The sequence below is a fragment of the Megalobrama amblycephala genome, linkage group LG7 (assembly GCF_018812025.1).
Source record: "Megalobrama amblycephala isolate DHTTF-2021 linkage group LG7, ASM1881202v1, whole genome shotgun sequence".
Classification (NCBI taxonomy): Eukaryota; Metazoa; Chordata; class Actinopteri; order Cypriniformes; family Xenocyprididae; genus Megalobrama; species Megalobrama amblycephala.
In genome coordinates, this window is record NC_063050.1 from 10008762 (window position 1) to 10024946 (window position 16185).

A 16185-nucleotide genomic window follows, 5' to 3' on the forward strand; every position below is an offset into this window, starting at 1 on the left:
GGGCCCTAGTATGCCTAGTAAGACCTTGATTAGTTGGTTCAGATGTGTTTAATTGGGGTTGGAGCTAAACTCTGCAGGCCAGTGGCCCTCCAGGAGCAGGATTGGACACCCCTGATCTAATCATTTGTAAGTGTGAACTCATGAACATTAACTTGAATAGGCTTCCTCCTGAAGAACAAACTTGTCTAAATAAACTCTCTCAGACAGATTGCAGAGCAGGAACAGTAGAACCGCTCGGCTCCGAAGCGCAAAGCAAATATGCGATGCATCTGCTATGTTATTTATACCTGCACAGTAGGGCGGAGCATCGGATGCGAAGATCGCATGGCAATGTCTATTGGCTCATTTAGTTTACACTCAAAGTAGATTGGTCCGATCCCCAATTCATCGGTCAGTCTGACGTAACAATACAAGTGACCGACTGAAAGGGAACAGTGTGAAACCTCTTTTAAAATACTGTTGGTATAGGGTATCTTGAGGCAAGAATTGGATAGCATGACACAGTTAGGAGTCATACAACGGACTGAACAACCTACAGATTGGGTGAACTCCATAAGTTGTGTGAAAAAGTGATTTGAGAGTGTGGTGAATTAAGAGAATGCTTAGATCCTAAAGACCTTAATAATAACATCAATAGAGAACAATACCAGATACACACCTGTGAACAGATCATTAGTGAAATGTTGGTTGCCAAGTTTTTTTTAGTAAATTAGATATGTCTCATGGGTGATGGCAGATCTGACTGGATTCTGAGAGTTGCAAATATTGTACATTTAACACTCCCTTTGGATGATATTGTTTTCTTCAACTTACATTTGGGATCAAGTCAGCTCCCGAGATTTTTCATCGAGCCATGGAAACCTTTCTGAAGGTTTCTTCAAACTTATTGAAGGTCTAGAGAGTGTTCGCATATATATATATATATATATTAGGGCTGTCAAAATAACGCGTTAATTTCGATTAATTAATCTGAGAAAAAATAACGCATTAAAAAAAATAACGCAGATTAATCCACTCCGTATTGACCTTTGAACCTGGAGCCGTTCTAGCCACCATTCGACTGTAAAATGAAGGAGGGAGACGACTGCTGCGCTGACGGACAGAACGAGCAGAGAGCTCCTCCCGCGTGCGCGCGAGCTCTCTCAAAGTAAGCACCGTCTTCGCACTCTCTCTACCTCACACATAATATCTAAATCAACTGACACAATGCTGAAAGTTCGTAAGACCGATTCCATCCAAGACGCAAAAGACCGCAGTCTCTAAGGTCAGTCACTAGTGCATCTCTTGAAATCAGGGGAGTGAGATTTATCTGCACAGTTCTCAATAGTTGGCCTCAGTTACACTTCACTCCCATCCTGGTCATGGCACCAATGTAACCACTCCGGTCCTACTTGCCCTGCTCCAAGTGGGACTCAAACCGGCTTCTCCGGCATGGAGGTTGGGTGCACTAACAACAGCTCTCAATAGCTGGCCTCCGTTACACTCACCCCCCTAAACATCAGTCCCATCCGGGTCACGGCACCAATGTAACCCCTCCGGTCCTATTCAGTTTACCTGCAGAGCTCTCACTAGCTGGCCTCCGTTACACCTCCACCTTGTGACAAGATGGGGGATCTGTGTGCCTTAGGTATGGTAAACATCCTGGAAAATTCCTGCCAAATATTTCAGCTAAAACCCACACATATGAGAAAGCTGTTACAAAATGAGTTTGTGTGGGCTTCTGTACATGATCAAGAATGTAAGAGGTTAAAGGAGATCCTTAGCATGGAACCTTTCCTTGTTTTTTTTTTCTTTCCCACATCTTTCCCATGATGGATTGGGGGCTGTACATCTTCAGGTCATGCTTCTTGATCTTCTCGATTTTGTAAAATGGACTGTTAATTGATTGCTTGATTTGCTGTCAGGCTGTTGTGAATTGTTGTTAATTATGTAATGTAAATGATGTAAAATTGTCATCTTAAAAAATCTAAGGAAAATGAATGCAATGGGTAGGATGCTATTTAGTCCAGCAGGTGGCAATAATAGATTGTATAAAGTTAAGTGCATTTGCTAATGAGAGGTGTAGTAATTTGTGTTTCACTTGGAATAAAGATGCCAGCAGCAGCAGTCGCTTTCTCTTTATTTGTCGTCTGTTGAATATTACAGCTCTGCGTTCTGTGTGTTCATGTAAACCATGTGTGAAGTACTAGCTTGAGTTTCTCTTCATTAACATCTCTCTCTCTCTCTCTCTCTCTCTCTCTCTCAGAGGAAGTGGGCGTCTCCGTCACATTCAGCACTTCATGTTAAACATGTAACCAGGAAAGAAACACACAAACCTCATCTGAACACACATCGAGAGCTTCAGAAGAACTGAATCTACTGACAACAGAGAAGATTGTTTAATAAGAGAGAAGAATGAAGATCATCTTGACTTTCACTCTGCTGATGATTCCTGGTAAGAATCTGAACTCAGAGTAAATCACTAAAAACAGCACAGATTTCGTGGAATATTTGAAAGTTAATTTCTGTTCAGTCTTATGAATGTATTAGCTGGTTTGTTGTAGGAGTCGTGAGCTCCATCAGTGTGACGGGATATTCAGGAGGAGGAGTCACGATCACATGCAAATATGATAGAGGATATACAGCAAATAAAAAGTATTTTTGTAAAGGACAGTGGTCAGACTGCAAAGACCAAATCAAGACTGATGAGAAATATAAATGGGATCCTTCTGGAAGATTCTCTCTGTATGACGACAAAAGATCAGCAGTGTTCACTGTGACCATCAGAGATCTGAGTGAAGAGGATTCTGACACGTACTGGTGTGGAACTGATATATATGCAAAAATTGATTCCTACACTGAAGTGAATCTGAAGGTTATAAGAGGTGAGTAACTGAGAGCCTCAAACCCATGATGATCTCCACAACATCACGATAACAATACTGATGTAAATCCTGCAGTTCATATGTAACCCCTAAATGATGCCAGAAAATCAGTAATGAGGGCAAATACACTGACTTTCTTTAACTCCCAGTGTGTGTGTGTGTGTATGTCTGTGTTTGTCATTAAATGAAGATGACCCCTACTGTGTTCAACAGGTCAACCAGTCAGGAGTGTGAGAGGATATTCAGGAGGAAACGTCATTATAAACTACAAATATGAGATGCAACACGTGTACCAAGAGAAATATTTCTGTAAAACTGGAGGTCAATGTTTTACTGTAATAAACACTAACAGAGCAGCAGGATGGGAACAGGACAGACGATTCTCCGTTCAGGATGACAGATCTGCAGGTCTCTTACGTGTGTTTATCAGAGATCTGAATGAGAACGACTCTGGAGAATATCAGATTACAGTCAAAGTTTCTGAAGAATACAGTTTCTTCTCTGGGTTTAATCTGATCATCAGAGACAGTGAGACGCTTTCATTCATTTCTGCATTATTTGACAGAATCCATGAATATATGTGGTCATTGTAACATTGCTGCACTTGATTTGGATCTGAAACAGATGATTGTTGTGTGAAGAGCATCAGTCTATCAGCTGCTGCAGGAGGATCTGTGAACATCAGCTGCAAATACCCACAATCCCACATTAGTGATGTGAAGTTTCTCTGCTGGAGATCTGGAGCTGATCTCTGTGCTGAAGAGACGTCTGTGAAGGAGAGCAGAAGATGGAGTCCTGAGGGAAAGATCCAGCTGTATGATGACAGAGAAGAGCAGCTCCTGATGGGAAGCATCAGTCATGTGACTGAACAAGATTCAGAATACTGGTGTGGAGTTCAGTCTGATCAAGGACACAAGAGCTTCATCACACGAGTCCTGATCAGTGTTACAGGTGAGAAATGATCACTACTTACAATTATTGGTTTATATGATTCATGTTGTTGTTTAAACATCTTGATTGTTTTAAAGTAACTAGAAACTGAAGCTGAGTGTTTTTGCTGCTGTATCAGGGTGATGATGTGTCAGCAAATGTGAATGTGTGAAAGTTTACAGAAGCTCTCTGTGGTTTATTTTCAATGTGCAAAAACAGAAGTTAATTTTCTGCATGAGACATTAATTTACTGGCATCTCTATGATACTGTGAAAACATTACTGTTATTACAGAGACAAATGACCTGAATACACCATATCCTTCATCATCATCATCATCACCCCCACCATCATCATCATCATCACCCCCATCATCATCATCATCATCACCCCCATCATCATCATCATCATCACCACCATCATCATCATCATCAGTGAAAACTCAAATGATCACAGAAATCACATTGACTTCACTTGATACAACATCAACAATAACAGGTAAATATTACTGTACTAAAACCTCTTCATATTTTCTTGTTTGAATCTCACATTGATCATTAAAATCCTCTTTCTCTTGTGTTTTCAGGCTCTTCAGTGATCTTCATTTCTGTTTTGGTTTTGCTCCTAATTGGTGTCCTGATGTTTCTAGTGGCCGTACGAAAGAATAAAGAGGCTCACGGTGATTACAGTTTCATATCTTTGCTATTTTTTCATCAGTTTGTAATACTGAATGACCCTCTACGTGAGATTCAGATTCATCACAGACAGTTTAAAGTGTGTTGAAGTGAAAGTAAAGATCATCATCGCCCTCTACTGGCCTTCACTAGACAGACATGATGGTGATGATGCTTTTGAACTGTTCTATAATTATTATTTATTTATTTTTTTTATTCATTTAGGTTTATGTTATTTATGTACATTTGGTGAGCACCCCCCTGTTTATTCTGTAATGGTTTGCTCTGTTTTATTTTGGTTTGCCTTAAAAGCAGGGGTTTTCAACCCTGGTCTACTGTGGCCGAGAGAGCTCAACGCGCTGCAAATAAAGAAAACATCTTCATCAGTTTGACAACACACGCGCTGCAAATTCCACAACACTTACAAATAGTGAAACGCGCTGCAAATAGCACATACCAGGCCCAGCGATCTCAAGTCCTTCTGCGATGATCTGAATGATGATGATGATGGTGACGATAATGATTAGGCTACTTTTAGAATTAAAATAATAATTTAATTTGCCCTGCAATAATTTATAGTGCCTCATGCATAACCGACGCGATTAGATTAGCTAATTAGAAAAACTCAGCTAAAGTGAAAGTAAAAACTCAGCAATGAGAGCTCTACTTCAACATGTTCTGATAACTATTTAACCTTAATTTATTTCTTAATATTTCTCTTGTGGCCCATACGTATTGAAAAAAATGAGAAGAGATATAGGTGTTACTTAAAAAAAAAAAAAAAAAAAAAAAAAAAAACACCTATATCTCTTCTCATTTTTTTCAATATGTATGGGCCACAAGAGAAATTAAGAAATAAATTAAGGTTAAATAGTTATCAGAACATGTTGAAGTAAAGCTCTCGTCGCTGAGTTTTTACTTTCACTTTCTGCAGTGAATAATTGACTGGGATTTGAGACATAAAATCAAGTAAATTATTAAAAAATATATATTATTTATTATTAATCATTTATTAATAATATTTTAACGAAAAATAATATCCCCCAAATCGTTTGTCCTGGCGCCGAGACTGGCACAGACCACAACGAAAATGTTATAGGGAACACATTGACGTACCTGTCTGGTGGGACCGCTGGCTGGGATTGTTCATGTTTACTCTTAGGTGGTGTGCACCTGAAAGGTGAGTTTTTTCGTTTTGTTTGTTAACATTCTGATTATGAGCAGTCCTATTTGCAGCGCTTTTCATTATTTGTAAGTGTTGTGAACTTTTGCAGCGCATGTGTTGTCAAACTGATGAAGATGTTTTCTTTATTTGCTGGTGTTTTTTCTATTTGCATGTGTTTTCTTCATTTGCAGCGTGTTGAGCTCTCTCGGCCACCATACTGGTCCTGGAGAGCAACGGTCCTGCAGATTTTGGCTACGTTTACACATGGGCGGCTATTTTCATAAACGGACATTTCAACCTCTCCGGTTTCAAAAATAACATCGTGCACACATATGTCAGTTTTCAGAAAAGTGTTCATTTACACGTACCCGTGTATATATGACGTCAAGAGTGTAACGAGCAGCTCAAGCCCACGTAAGCCAATCAGAATCCCGAAAAAGAATCCCGAATTCCTCTTGAAGTGATTCGAAGTTGTTGCAAAATTGCTGATCTCCGAGCACTCATTCGTCTCTGCTCCTCGACATAATGGAGCAGCTGTATTTGCAAATGCAAACACACGAGAAGAGTTTGCACCAACATAAATGCGACTGCTACTCTAAACGCTTCTATGATCACATGTAAACATAGGTCGCACTTTTTGACATAGGTGCGAGCTCTGGCGCATACTGTGACGTTGGCTGCCTAAACACCCGTTTGTCTCAGTTTACATGCAAACGTGCAAACGAAGATTTTCAAAATCTCCACTCTGGCCGGAGTTTTTAGAAAGACTCGTTTTCAGAGGCGAATTCTCCGTTTGCGTATAAACGAAGGGCGCAAACGAAGGGAAATGTCTCCGTTTTTCAAAATAACCATGTACGTGTAAACGGGGCCTTTAGCTCCAACTTGAATCAAACACACCTGAACCAGCCATAATCTGATTCAAGGTGTTCAGGGCTGCTTGATAATTACAGACAGGTGTGTTGGAGCAGTGTTGGACACCCCTTCTTTAAAGGGTTAGTTCAACCAAAAATGAAAATTCTGTCATTAATAACTCACCCTCATGTTGTTCCTCACTCATAAGACCTTCGTTCATCTTCAGAACACAAATTAAGATATTTTTGATGAAGTCCAAGAGGTTTTTTAGAAAGCAACAGAATTACCATATTCAAGGTCTATAAAGGTACTAAAGACACCATTAAAACAGTCGCCGTAACTGCAGTGGTTCAACCTTAATGTTATGATGAGAATACTTTTTATGCGCAGCAAAAAAAAAAAAAAAAATTAAACACTTTATCTTCCCTGTCAGTCTTCTACACAGTGAATGCAATGCAATGCTTCCGTGTTTACATCAGAACGCAGGCTCATCATTGGCCAGTGCTGGTCACGTGAGCAGCACGACACGTGTGATGCTGACACAGGAGCCACAGAGATGGCATCAAACACAAAAGCACTGCATTGAGTCTTCAACTGCTTTCATTTAAAGTAGCTAAAACTGATGTCACTAGATGACATCATAACAGCAAATCCATTGATCTATAAAAATATGAATAGATCAGTGAGCAAAATAAGACTTTCTCAAAAGGGTGGGGAAGTTACTAAATCTAGTGACAAAATCCCTAAATTGGCAACACTGAACATAAACTGTGTAGGAGAATGACAGGGTAGAGGAAAAATTGTTGAATAAAATTACTTTTGTTTTGTTTCTGCGTGCAAAAAGTTTCCTTGTCACTTCATAACATTAACATTTCTGTCATTAATTACTCACCCGCAATATTTTCATTCATCTTCAGAACACAAATTAAGATATTTTTGATGAAATCCTATAGGTTTTTTATCTTCCATAGAAAGCAATGAAATGATCACTCTCAAGGTCCAGAGAAGTAGTAAAAACATTGTTAAATAGTCAATGTGACTGCAGTGGTTCAACCTAACCCTTTAAAGTGCCTTGAAGAATTGACGTTTACTTTAGATTGCCGTGTTTTCTTTATGAATGAAAGACGGAGCAACACAGTTTTTGACCGGTGTTTATTTTTTTGTTTTGTTTCTTATTGTGCAAGAACTTTCAGTAAATCTGTATGAATGAATGAGCTTCTACAATGATGTTTGATACTGTGGGCTGATGTGTTTTTGTTTTCTCTTCTCCTGCTATCCTTCTAAACTGATCTGAGTTCAGGATTTTCCGGGGATGAGGTAAGTCATCATGATCAATCATAAACACTTCTACTTGCTCTACTGCACACACACTGCTATAGGCAACAGGTTTAGTGTCTTTCTCAAGTGTGTAATGACATTGAAGCTTTATCAATAATGCAGATACTCTGCAGTTCTGTTCAACCAAATACTGTAAAATGAGCCTCTTTGAACAGAAATTCACATGCTTCTGTACACATCCACCTTTTTGATTTGAATAAGATGTTTAATTATTTGAATGAATTGTGTCTGTTCTCAGGTGACTCAAGTTTCCTGCAGTTATGTGACCGTCAGTAAAACGGACCTTCATTCTGATCTGAACCACACAGACACCAGAACAACTGTAGTCTACAGCGCTGTTCACTTACCCATAAACCCCTCTGACTAGTCAAAACTACTCTGATATCTCCATATCCAGTGAATAACGGCCGGAGGGTGATTGTTTGGTGTATATTAAGTGTATATTTTAGTTTTAGATGAAGTGTGTCACACTGCAGCATATTTTAAGTGAATTATTCTTCTAATATTTATGTAACATTTGTAAACAGTGTTTTGACGGTTTTAAAACTCATTACTTTGTATTGTATATAAATCAAAAATGATTAAGTTCTTTGATGTCTTATAAATGTAAAATGAATGTATACCATCCGCAGTGACTCTTTTCTCAGGTAGATGGAGTTACGCATGCATTAGGGTGGAGCTAGTATTTCTTTTATAACCTTTTTGCTTATATGTGCAGAGCAATGGAGAGAATGGACTGTTATGGTCAGTAGCCTATTCAGCCAAAGCGAAAGAGCATAACCATTCAATTCTGTCATTCAAATAATCATTCTTTTGTCAATAAATGATTAATATAGAATAATATTAATACATCGGTAACACTTTACAATACATGTTCACTAATATGCATTAATTCACGCTTAACTAATGCCAAAGACTATAGAATAACACAAGACGTGTCACTCGTATTGTTTTGAATGGGAGAAAGAGTAACGCGCAATATGGCGGAATAAGTCCCGCCTTCTAAATAAGAGCCAATCAGCGGCCGTTAGAATCACCGGTTTCTATAGAAACAGTCAGACGCGCGCCTCCAAAGAGACGCGCATTTAGGTCTGCGCATGCGCATTAGCTTGATCCAGCCTGAATAATACAGTTTTTTTGTCATGATTCGAGCGTTTAGAAACTAAATTTATGAGCCGGTTGTTGTTAGATTTCATTGGTGATTTCAAATATGAAATTTAATCGTAAGGTTGGTGTCATGATAAGTGAGTATTTAATGATATGTGCATATACCTAGTCTAATCACTAGATGTCAGTAGTGAAGTACTTACCTGTAGGTGTTGGTCCTACCTGAAGGAGACGCCTAGTCATGTTGTGAAGTTGCACCATGTGCGGACCGTTCTGTAAAATAAAAGATGTTTTGTTAGACACAGTTTCATTAATTGAACAACAAACATTACATGGTACCAGGAGTGGTCAGAAGTTCAGATAGTCGTAATGGAAAGTGTAAAACCGCCTGACGCTGTCAACTGGACTGGAAATATTGACTGTGAGTGGCGAACGTTTAAGCAACGATTTACACTGTATTTGCAAGCAGTGGGGCTGGATGATCAGTCGGATGCAAGAAAGATTGCTTTATTGCTCACCGTTGCGGGACCGCAATCGATCGAGGTATTTAACACGCTGGTGTTTGATCGAGCAGAAGATAAAGGAAGCTTCGAGAAAGTGATCGAGAAATTACACTGCTCACCAAAAAAGAACGAGACATTTGAGAGGTATATTTTTCGTTCATGTCTGCAACTTCAAGGAGAGACATTTGATAGTTTCTTAATCGACCTCAAATTGAAAGCGAGGACATGTAACTTTGGATTGCTACATGATTCAATGGTCAGGGACCAAATTGTGTTTGGAATAAATGACAAGAAAATGAGGGAGAGATTGTTGAGAGAAACTGAGCTGACATTAACTGATGCAGTACGGATATGTCATGCCAGTGAAGTGGTGCAGCAACATGCTAAAACGTTATACAAAGACTGCTGCACATGAAAGTTCGTCAGTAGCTGCAGTGACAGAGAGAGCTCAGAAACAAAGCTCTTCAAAATGGAAACAGCAAAATGAAAAAGAAATGTTCAGTTGTAAGAGATGTGGCAAAAGACACAGACCAAAGCAGTGCCCAGCCTATGGCAAAACCTGTGCTAAATGTGGAGGGCAGAATCACTTTGCAAAGCAGTGCTTGACAAAAAAACATAGTCGAAGCGAACGAGTCCATACAGTGGAAGAAACTGCTCTTAGTGACACATTCTTTGTAGGCCTGGTAGAACAGGCTGAAGAAAACAGTCTTGTGAAGGATAAGTGGACTGCAGCTGGAGAAATAAATGGAGCAACAATAATGCTGAAATTAGACACAGGAGCCAAATGTGATCTCTGAAAGAGATATAAGAAAAATGAAAAGCAAGCCACATATTAAACCAAACACTGTGCAACTCAAAGCTTACAACGGACAGAGCATAGAAACAAGAGGAACATGCAAGATCAAAGTAAAGGTGAAAAGCAAAGAACAACACCTTGTGTTCGTAGTCGTTCCAGATGGACATGATTCAGTGTTGGGAGACAAGGCATGTGAAGACTTAGGCCTAGTTAAAAGAGTAGACAACATAAAATATGGCAATACACAGAACAGTGTTGATAATATAGTAAAACAGTTTCCTGACATTTTTGAAGAGTTTGGAGCGCTTCCATTCACCTATAAGATACAGCTCAAAGAGGATGCAAAGCCAGTGGTCCATGCTCTGAGACGGGTACCAGCCCCGCTAAGAGATAAGTTAAAACAGGAACTGGAAAGGATGACAGCCATGGGAGTTATAAAGAAAGTGGAACAGCCGACAGAATGGGTGAACTCCATGGTTTGTGTAAGAAAAGCAAACGGAGAATTACGTGTGTGTATGGATCCAAAAGACCTAAACGCAAACATTCAGAGAGAACATTATCAGATTCCGGCTCGGGAAGAAATCATCAGTGAGATGGGAGGTGCAAAGTTCTTCACAAAGCTGGATGCATCTCAGGGCTTTTGGCAGGTAAAACTACATGAAGATAGCACACACTACTGCACATTTAACACACCCTTTGGCAGATACTCCTTCTTGAGGATGCCCTTTGGGATTTCTTCAGCACCTGAGGTGTTTCACAAAGCCATGGAGCACATAATTGAAGGAATACAAGGAGTTTGTGTCTATGTGGATGATGTCATATTGTGGGGATCCACAATTGAACAGCACAATGAAAGGCTCATGGAAGTTTTGCAGCGAGTGCAGAAATATGGACTGAGGCTGAATAAACAAAAATGTCAGTTTGGAGTAAAGGAAGTCACGTTTCTAGGAGACAAGCTGACAGAAGGTGGCGTACAACCAGACAAAAGTAAAATTCAAGCAATACTCAATATGCCAAGACCTACAGACAAAAAGGCAGTGTTAAGAGTGATGGGAATGATTAACTTTATCGGCAAGTTCATACCAAACCTGTCGTCAAAGACAGTGTACATGAGAGAACTGTTACATGACAAGTGTGAGTTCAAGTGGACAAACAACCATGAACAAGAGTGGTCCCGTCTGAAGACACTCTTGACAACAGAGCCTGTGCTGACTTTCTTTGAACCATCTAGGAGGACAAAGATATCAACTGACGCATCTAAGGATGGCTTGGGAGCTGTGCTGCTCCAGGAAGAAGGAAAACACTGGAGGCCAGTTGCGTATGCATCAAGAACAATGACGCAAGCTGAGTGTCGTTATGCCCAGATCGAGAAGGAGTGCCTTGGACTGGTGTATGGGGTGGAGAAGTTTCACAGTTATGTGTATGGACTTCCAAAGTTTGTGGCGGAGACAGATCACAAGCCACTAATAGCCATCATCAAGAAAAATTTGAGTGAAATGTCACCGAGAATCCAACGGCTAATGATGAAGCTTCAGAGATATGACTTTGAACTGATATATACACCTGGAAAGTACATAGTGCTAGCAGATGCTCTGTCCAGAGCAACCTCAGACAGTGAGACACATCACAAGAGCTCTACAGAAGCTGACGTGACCCTTCATGTGAACATGATAGCTGGTGCTCTTCCAGTGACTGATGCAAAGTCTAAACAGATTGTAGCTGAAACCGCGAAAGACAGAGAGCTACAGATTGTCATCAAACTTCTGAATGAAGGCTGGAAAAAGGAAGCATGTTCACGGTACTACAATATAAGGACAGAGTTGAGTGTGGTAGAAGGACTTCTGCTGAGACAGAATAGAATAGTAATGCCACAAGCACTGAGAAAGGAAATGCTGAGAAGATTGCATGAGGGACATCTGGGAGCAGAACAATGCAAAAGGAGAGCCAGGACAGCCATCTATTGGCCAGGAATTAATGCTGACATTGACAGAATGGTGTCAACCTGTGATACCTGCTTAAGTCATCGAGCAAAGCAGCAAAAAGAGCCAATGATCATCACTGACACACCTAGTGAGCCGTGGCAGAAAATTGGAACAGATTTGTTTGTCTTAAATGGGAAGAACTATCTGCTTGTTGTGGACTACCTGTCTAACTATCCAGAGATGGCTCTGCTTCCAAATACATCTACTGCCAGTGTAATCACACACATGAAGTCAATCTTTGCAAGGCATGGAATCCCTCAGGTTGTCTGTAGTGACAATGGACCGTGTTATAATAGCAAAGAATTCCAGGAATTTGCAGTGGAGTATGACTTCAAACATGTGACATCGAGCCCGCTATATCCACAATCTAACGGGAAAGCGGAAAAGGGAGTACATATAGTTAAAATGCTACTGAAGAAAGCAGTGAGCAGCAAGTCTGACCCGTATCTAGCATTGTTAAATTACCATGCTTCACCACTGGAACATGGTTTATCTCCAGCTGAGATGCTAATGGGAAGAAAATTGCGTACTACCCTGCCTTACCTGACACAACCAAAGAAAATCAAAGGGTTGCAAAAGACTTGAGGATTGCAATACCTGGAATAGAAAAGCCACAGTCCTTGAGGAGGTTTATCCGAGATCTTACACTGTGAAAACAGAAGATGGTCAGATCCTGAGAAGAAATAGGAGAAGTTTGCTGAAAACACAAGAAACAGTGCCACAGGATACATCACCTGTAGAATCGGAAACAGAACCAGTTATAGACAATAAAGAGGATGAAAAGGAGACACACTTACCTGAATTGCGAAGATCCAAACGCACAGTAAAACCACCTGAGAGACTTGACCTGTAAAGGAGGCATTAGTAAAGTGAACAGACATTTAAGTAGTTACTATGCAAAAAGAGAGTAATGACAGTTGAATGTTAATTAAGAGATGGTTTGTATAAAGAGCATAATGTTTAAGTTGTTATATAATATGTTGTTGTTAAGTGAGCATGCAAGAATTTAAATGCAGTAATGGTGAAACCTTAAATAATCACTAGATGTCAGTAGTGAAGTACTTACCTGTAGGTGTTGGTCCTACCTGAAGGAGACGCCTAGTCATGTTGTGAAGTTGCACCATGTGCGGACCGTTCTGTAAAATAAAAGATGTTTTGTTAGACACAGTTTCATTAATTGAACAACAAACATTACAGTTGGCCAACAGTTTTGTAGAATTTGATGTTTCCCCATTCAAAGAGATTGCATGATGCCCAGGATGCCCGAGAGGCGTTTCAAAGATGGCCGCCGAGTGAAATGACTTGTCTTAAAGGGACTTTGCTAATGCACAGATAATCCTGCGTTAATGTATGACTCATGAAGAACTAAACCATTAATTAATGATTACTGCATCAGCAACTAATGAAGAGTCTATAAGAATAAGTAATATATGAATTGTTATTATGTGTCATAATGTATTAATTCCTTAATAACTATATAATTTTATTATCTAATAGTCTAAGTCAATGTGTTAATGACTGAGCCTCACAATAAAAGCTGAAATCTGTCTGGCTCAAGTTTCTTATATTCACTATAATTTGTATGATAATCTTCATGAAAACGTTAAAGTGAAGAAACTGTAACTTCAGCCAGATGGCGCTCTTTCTCAGTGTTTAATTCAGTACTGAGTCAAAGGAGAACTGTGTGATGTCACACTATAAAAAGCCTTACTATCAGCCCTCATGTGCACAGAGAACATTCAGCATGAAGAAGACTGAACTCAACTCACAATGAAGATCCTCCTCATCTTCTTCACTTTCTACCTGATCTCAGGTCAGAGCTTTTCTCTTTCATCACTGCAGTAATGATGCTGTTTTCTGTTCATGAGGTTTCTGATCACAGTATCAATCTGATTGACAGGTGCAGTGAGATGCTTTAGTGTCACTGGATATTCTGGAGGAAGTCTTCTTGTTGATTCACGGAAGCCTTGGCATACAGACAAAGCCAAATATATGGTTAAACACGACCCATGGAGAACCATAATAAATTACAAGAAACACAGTGAATGGACTGGTGAAGGAAGATTCGTTCTTTTTCGCAACAAATATGGAAACCTCATGATATTCATCAGAGAACTGAACCAGCATGATGCTGGAAGATACAGAATCAGGGTTACTGACAAGTGGTATATAGATATGACTTTGAATGTGAATAAAGGTAAGCAATTCAAGTGTGCAATGAAACTACTCATTTTAAAGGTATGGATAATCGATATATTTGTTTATTATGTGAATTACAGATTCATGTTGTAAAATGTCAAAGAAAGTGGTGGTAAATAGTGGAGAAACTGCCACATTCAACTGTGAATATTCACAGAATCATATCAATGATGCAAAAGTCATATTCAAAGAACGACAAAACCTAATTGAAGAGTTGATACACGCCACTGGCACATTGAATGAGGAAGGAAGATTCAGTCTTTCTGATGACAGACATACAAACTTCTTCCGTGTGAGAATTACTGCTGTGAGACCAGATGATGGAGGAGTTTATTTATGTGGAGTTTGGATCAACAGACTCTTCTACTCCATTAGAGCTAAAGTTCATCTGCACATTATGGGTGAGTAGAACAAACTCTGTGTCAACTAGAATAAGTTAATATATCAATATTTGCAGTTTCAATATTTGCTAGAGTTTGTATTCTCTGAAGACTGATTTTGTCAGATATTTGTGATTGACAGCTAAAGTGGGCGTGTCTAGAGTGAGCGGATACTCAGGAGGTCGTATGATGATCAAGTGTGAACATCCTCAATACAAAACCAATCCAAAATACATCTGTAAAGAATCAGATGGATGTTCAGAGAGGAAGAATCCAGGAGTTCAGGATGAATGGATGGAGAATGGAGATGTTTCTTTATATGACGACACCAGAGCAGGAGTCTTGATGGTGTTTTTTAGAGAGCTGAAAGCTGCAGATGCAGGAACATACAGGTGTGGAGTGAATGTGTCTCACTATACTGAGAGCTTCACTGAACTTCAGCTGAACGTCACAGACGGTGAGGAACATGAAATACTGTGTCTTGATTGTTAGAAGTATCTGATCTGATTTTTATGTAAACTTCTGGCTTACAGATGCAACATGTGTGAATAAATCTGCTCATCTTGGTGAAGAAGTCAACATCAGCTGTCAGATCCCAGAGGAACATAAAGTTCATTTCTGCAAAGAGGATGATAATCACATCTGTCAAAACATCAGCACATCTACAGTGACAGAAATGAATGGTTCATCTGAGAGAAATGAAGAGAGAGTTTTTACAGTGAGCATCAGTAATGTGAGCGTGAGAGATGCTGGAGTTTACTGGTGTGGAGCAGAAACCAGAGACACACATTTGACTTTCATCTCCCTGAACACCAAAATTCAGCTCAACCTCATCAGTGAGTGAATTCAGATGATTTCATTGTAGTAAATACAGTCTATTCAGAATCATGTGTGTTAAATGTCTGTGTTTGTGTGTTTGCAGTGGCTCCAGTAGTGAGACGTGAAGGAGAATCTGCTGAGATCATCTGCCCTTATGATTCAATCTATAAATCAAAGTCAAAGTCTCTCTGTAAGGGGAAGTGCTCCACTAGAGATAGAAATACTCTCAATGAAGAGAAAGAGACCAAGACCGACAGATTGACTCTGAATGATGACGGCACTGCAAGTGTCTTCACTGGGACCATCACTGGACTGACAGCAGAGGATGCTGGGAAATACTGGTGTGCAGTGACATTAGAGAGAGACGTGAATTATCTTTACACTCATCTGATCGTCATCATGAAGGAGGGTGAGGAAGGTTTATCATCTGAATATGTCAAACTATGGCTGTGAATTGATGTTCTTATATTTCTCATCATTTCCAGAGCTGAACTTGACTAAGTATGAAGGAGACGACATGTCAATCCAGTGCAAACATCATGATGAACATCAGAAACTCTTCTGCAAAGCACATGAA

The 16185-nt window shown here is 39.7% G+C and overlaps 4 protein-coding genes across 6 annotated transcripts in view; all 4 read left to right on the plus strand.

Moving 5' to 3' along the window:
• The window catches only part of LOC125271244 (polymeric immunoglobulin receptor-like), a 477349-nt gene that overhangs the window by 176025 nt on the left and 285139 nt on the right, over positions 1-16185 (plus strand). The gene's annotated exons all lie outside the window — the stretch shown is intronic.
• LOC125273098 (CMRF35-like molecule 5) lies at positions 2321-3826 on the plus strand. The gene is made up of 3 exons (XM_048198366.1): positions 2321-2434; positions 2544-2864; positions 3489-3826. Exons 1-3 carry the CDS (start codon positions 2395-2397, stop codon positions 3824-3826), a joined length of 699 nt encoding a protein of 232 aa, XP_048054323.1. The 5' UTR covers positions 2321-2394.
• On the plus strand, positions 10246-12795 carry LOC125273099 (uncharacterized protein K02A2.6-like). The gene has a single exon (XM_048198367.1). It carries the CDS (start codon positions 10246-10248, stop codon positions 12793-12795), a length of 2550 nt encoding a protein of 849 aa, XP_048054324.1.
• Positions 13953-16180, plus strand: LOC125271218 (polymeric immunoglobulin receptor-like). The gene is made up of 6 exons (XM_048195238.1): positions 13953-14023; positions 14111-14407; positions 14490-14810; positions 14932-15246; positions 15323-15625; positions 15712-16180. Exons 1-6 carry the CDS (start codon positions 13981-13983, stop codon positions 16059-16061), a joined length of 1629 nt encoding a protein of 542 aa, XP_048051195.1. The 5' UTR covers positions 13953-13980; the 3' UTR covers positions 16062-16180.

What these genes read in the sequence shown, in the direction of transcription:
- LOC125273098 (XM_048198366.1), top strand. Translation starts at nt 2,395, where the DNA reads ATGAAGATCATCTTGACTTTCACTCTGCTGATGATTCCTG. An exon ending in CACTCTGCTGATGATTCCTG is followed by an intron (nt 2,435 to 2,543) that starts GTAAGAATCTGA and finishes GGTTTGTTGTAG; the next exon opens with GAGTCGTGAGCTCCATCAGT. An exon ending in GAATCTGAAGGTTATAAGAG is followed by an intron (nt 2,865 to 3,488) that starts GTGAGTAACTGA and finishes GATCTGAAACAG; the next exon opens with ATGATTGTTGTGTGAAGAGC.
- LOC125273099 (XM_048198367.1), top strand. Translation starts at nt 10,246, where the DNA reads ATGAAAAGCAAGCCACATATTAAACCAAACACTGTGCAACTCAAAGCT.
- LOC125271218 (XM_048195238.1), top strand. Translation starts at nt 13,981, where the DNA reads ATGAAGATCCTCCTCATCTTCTTCACTTTCTACCTGATCTCAG. An exon ending in GACTTTGAATGTGAATAAAG is followed by an intron (nt 14,408 to 14,489) that starts GTAAGCAATTCA and finishes TGTGAATTACAG; the next exon opens with ATTCATGTTGTAAAATGTCA. An exon ending in AATTCAGCTCAACCTCATCA is followed by an intron (nt 15,626 to 15,711) that starts GTGAGTGAATTC and finishes GTGTGTTTGCAG; the next exon opens with TGGCTCCAGTAGTGAGACGT.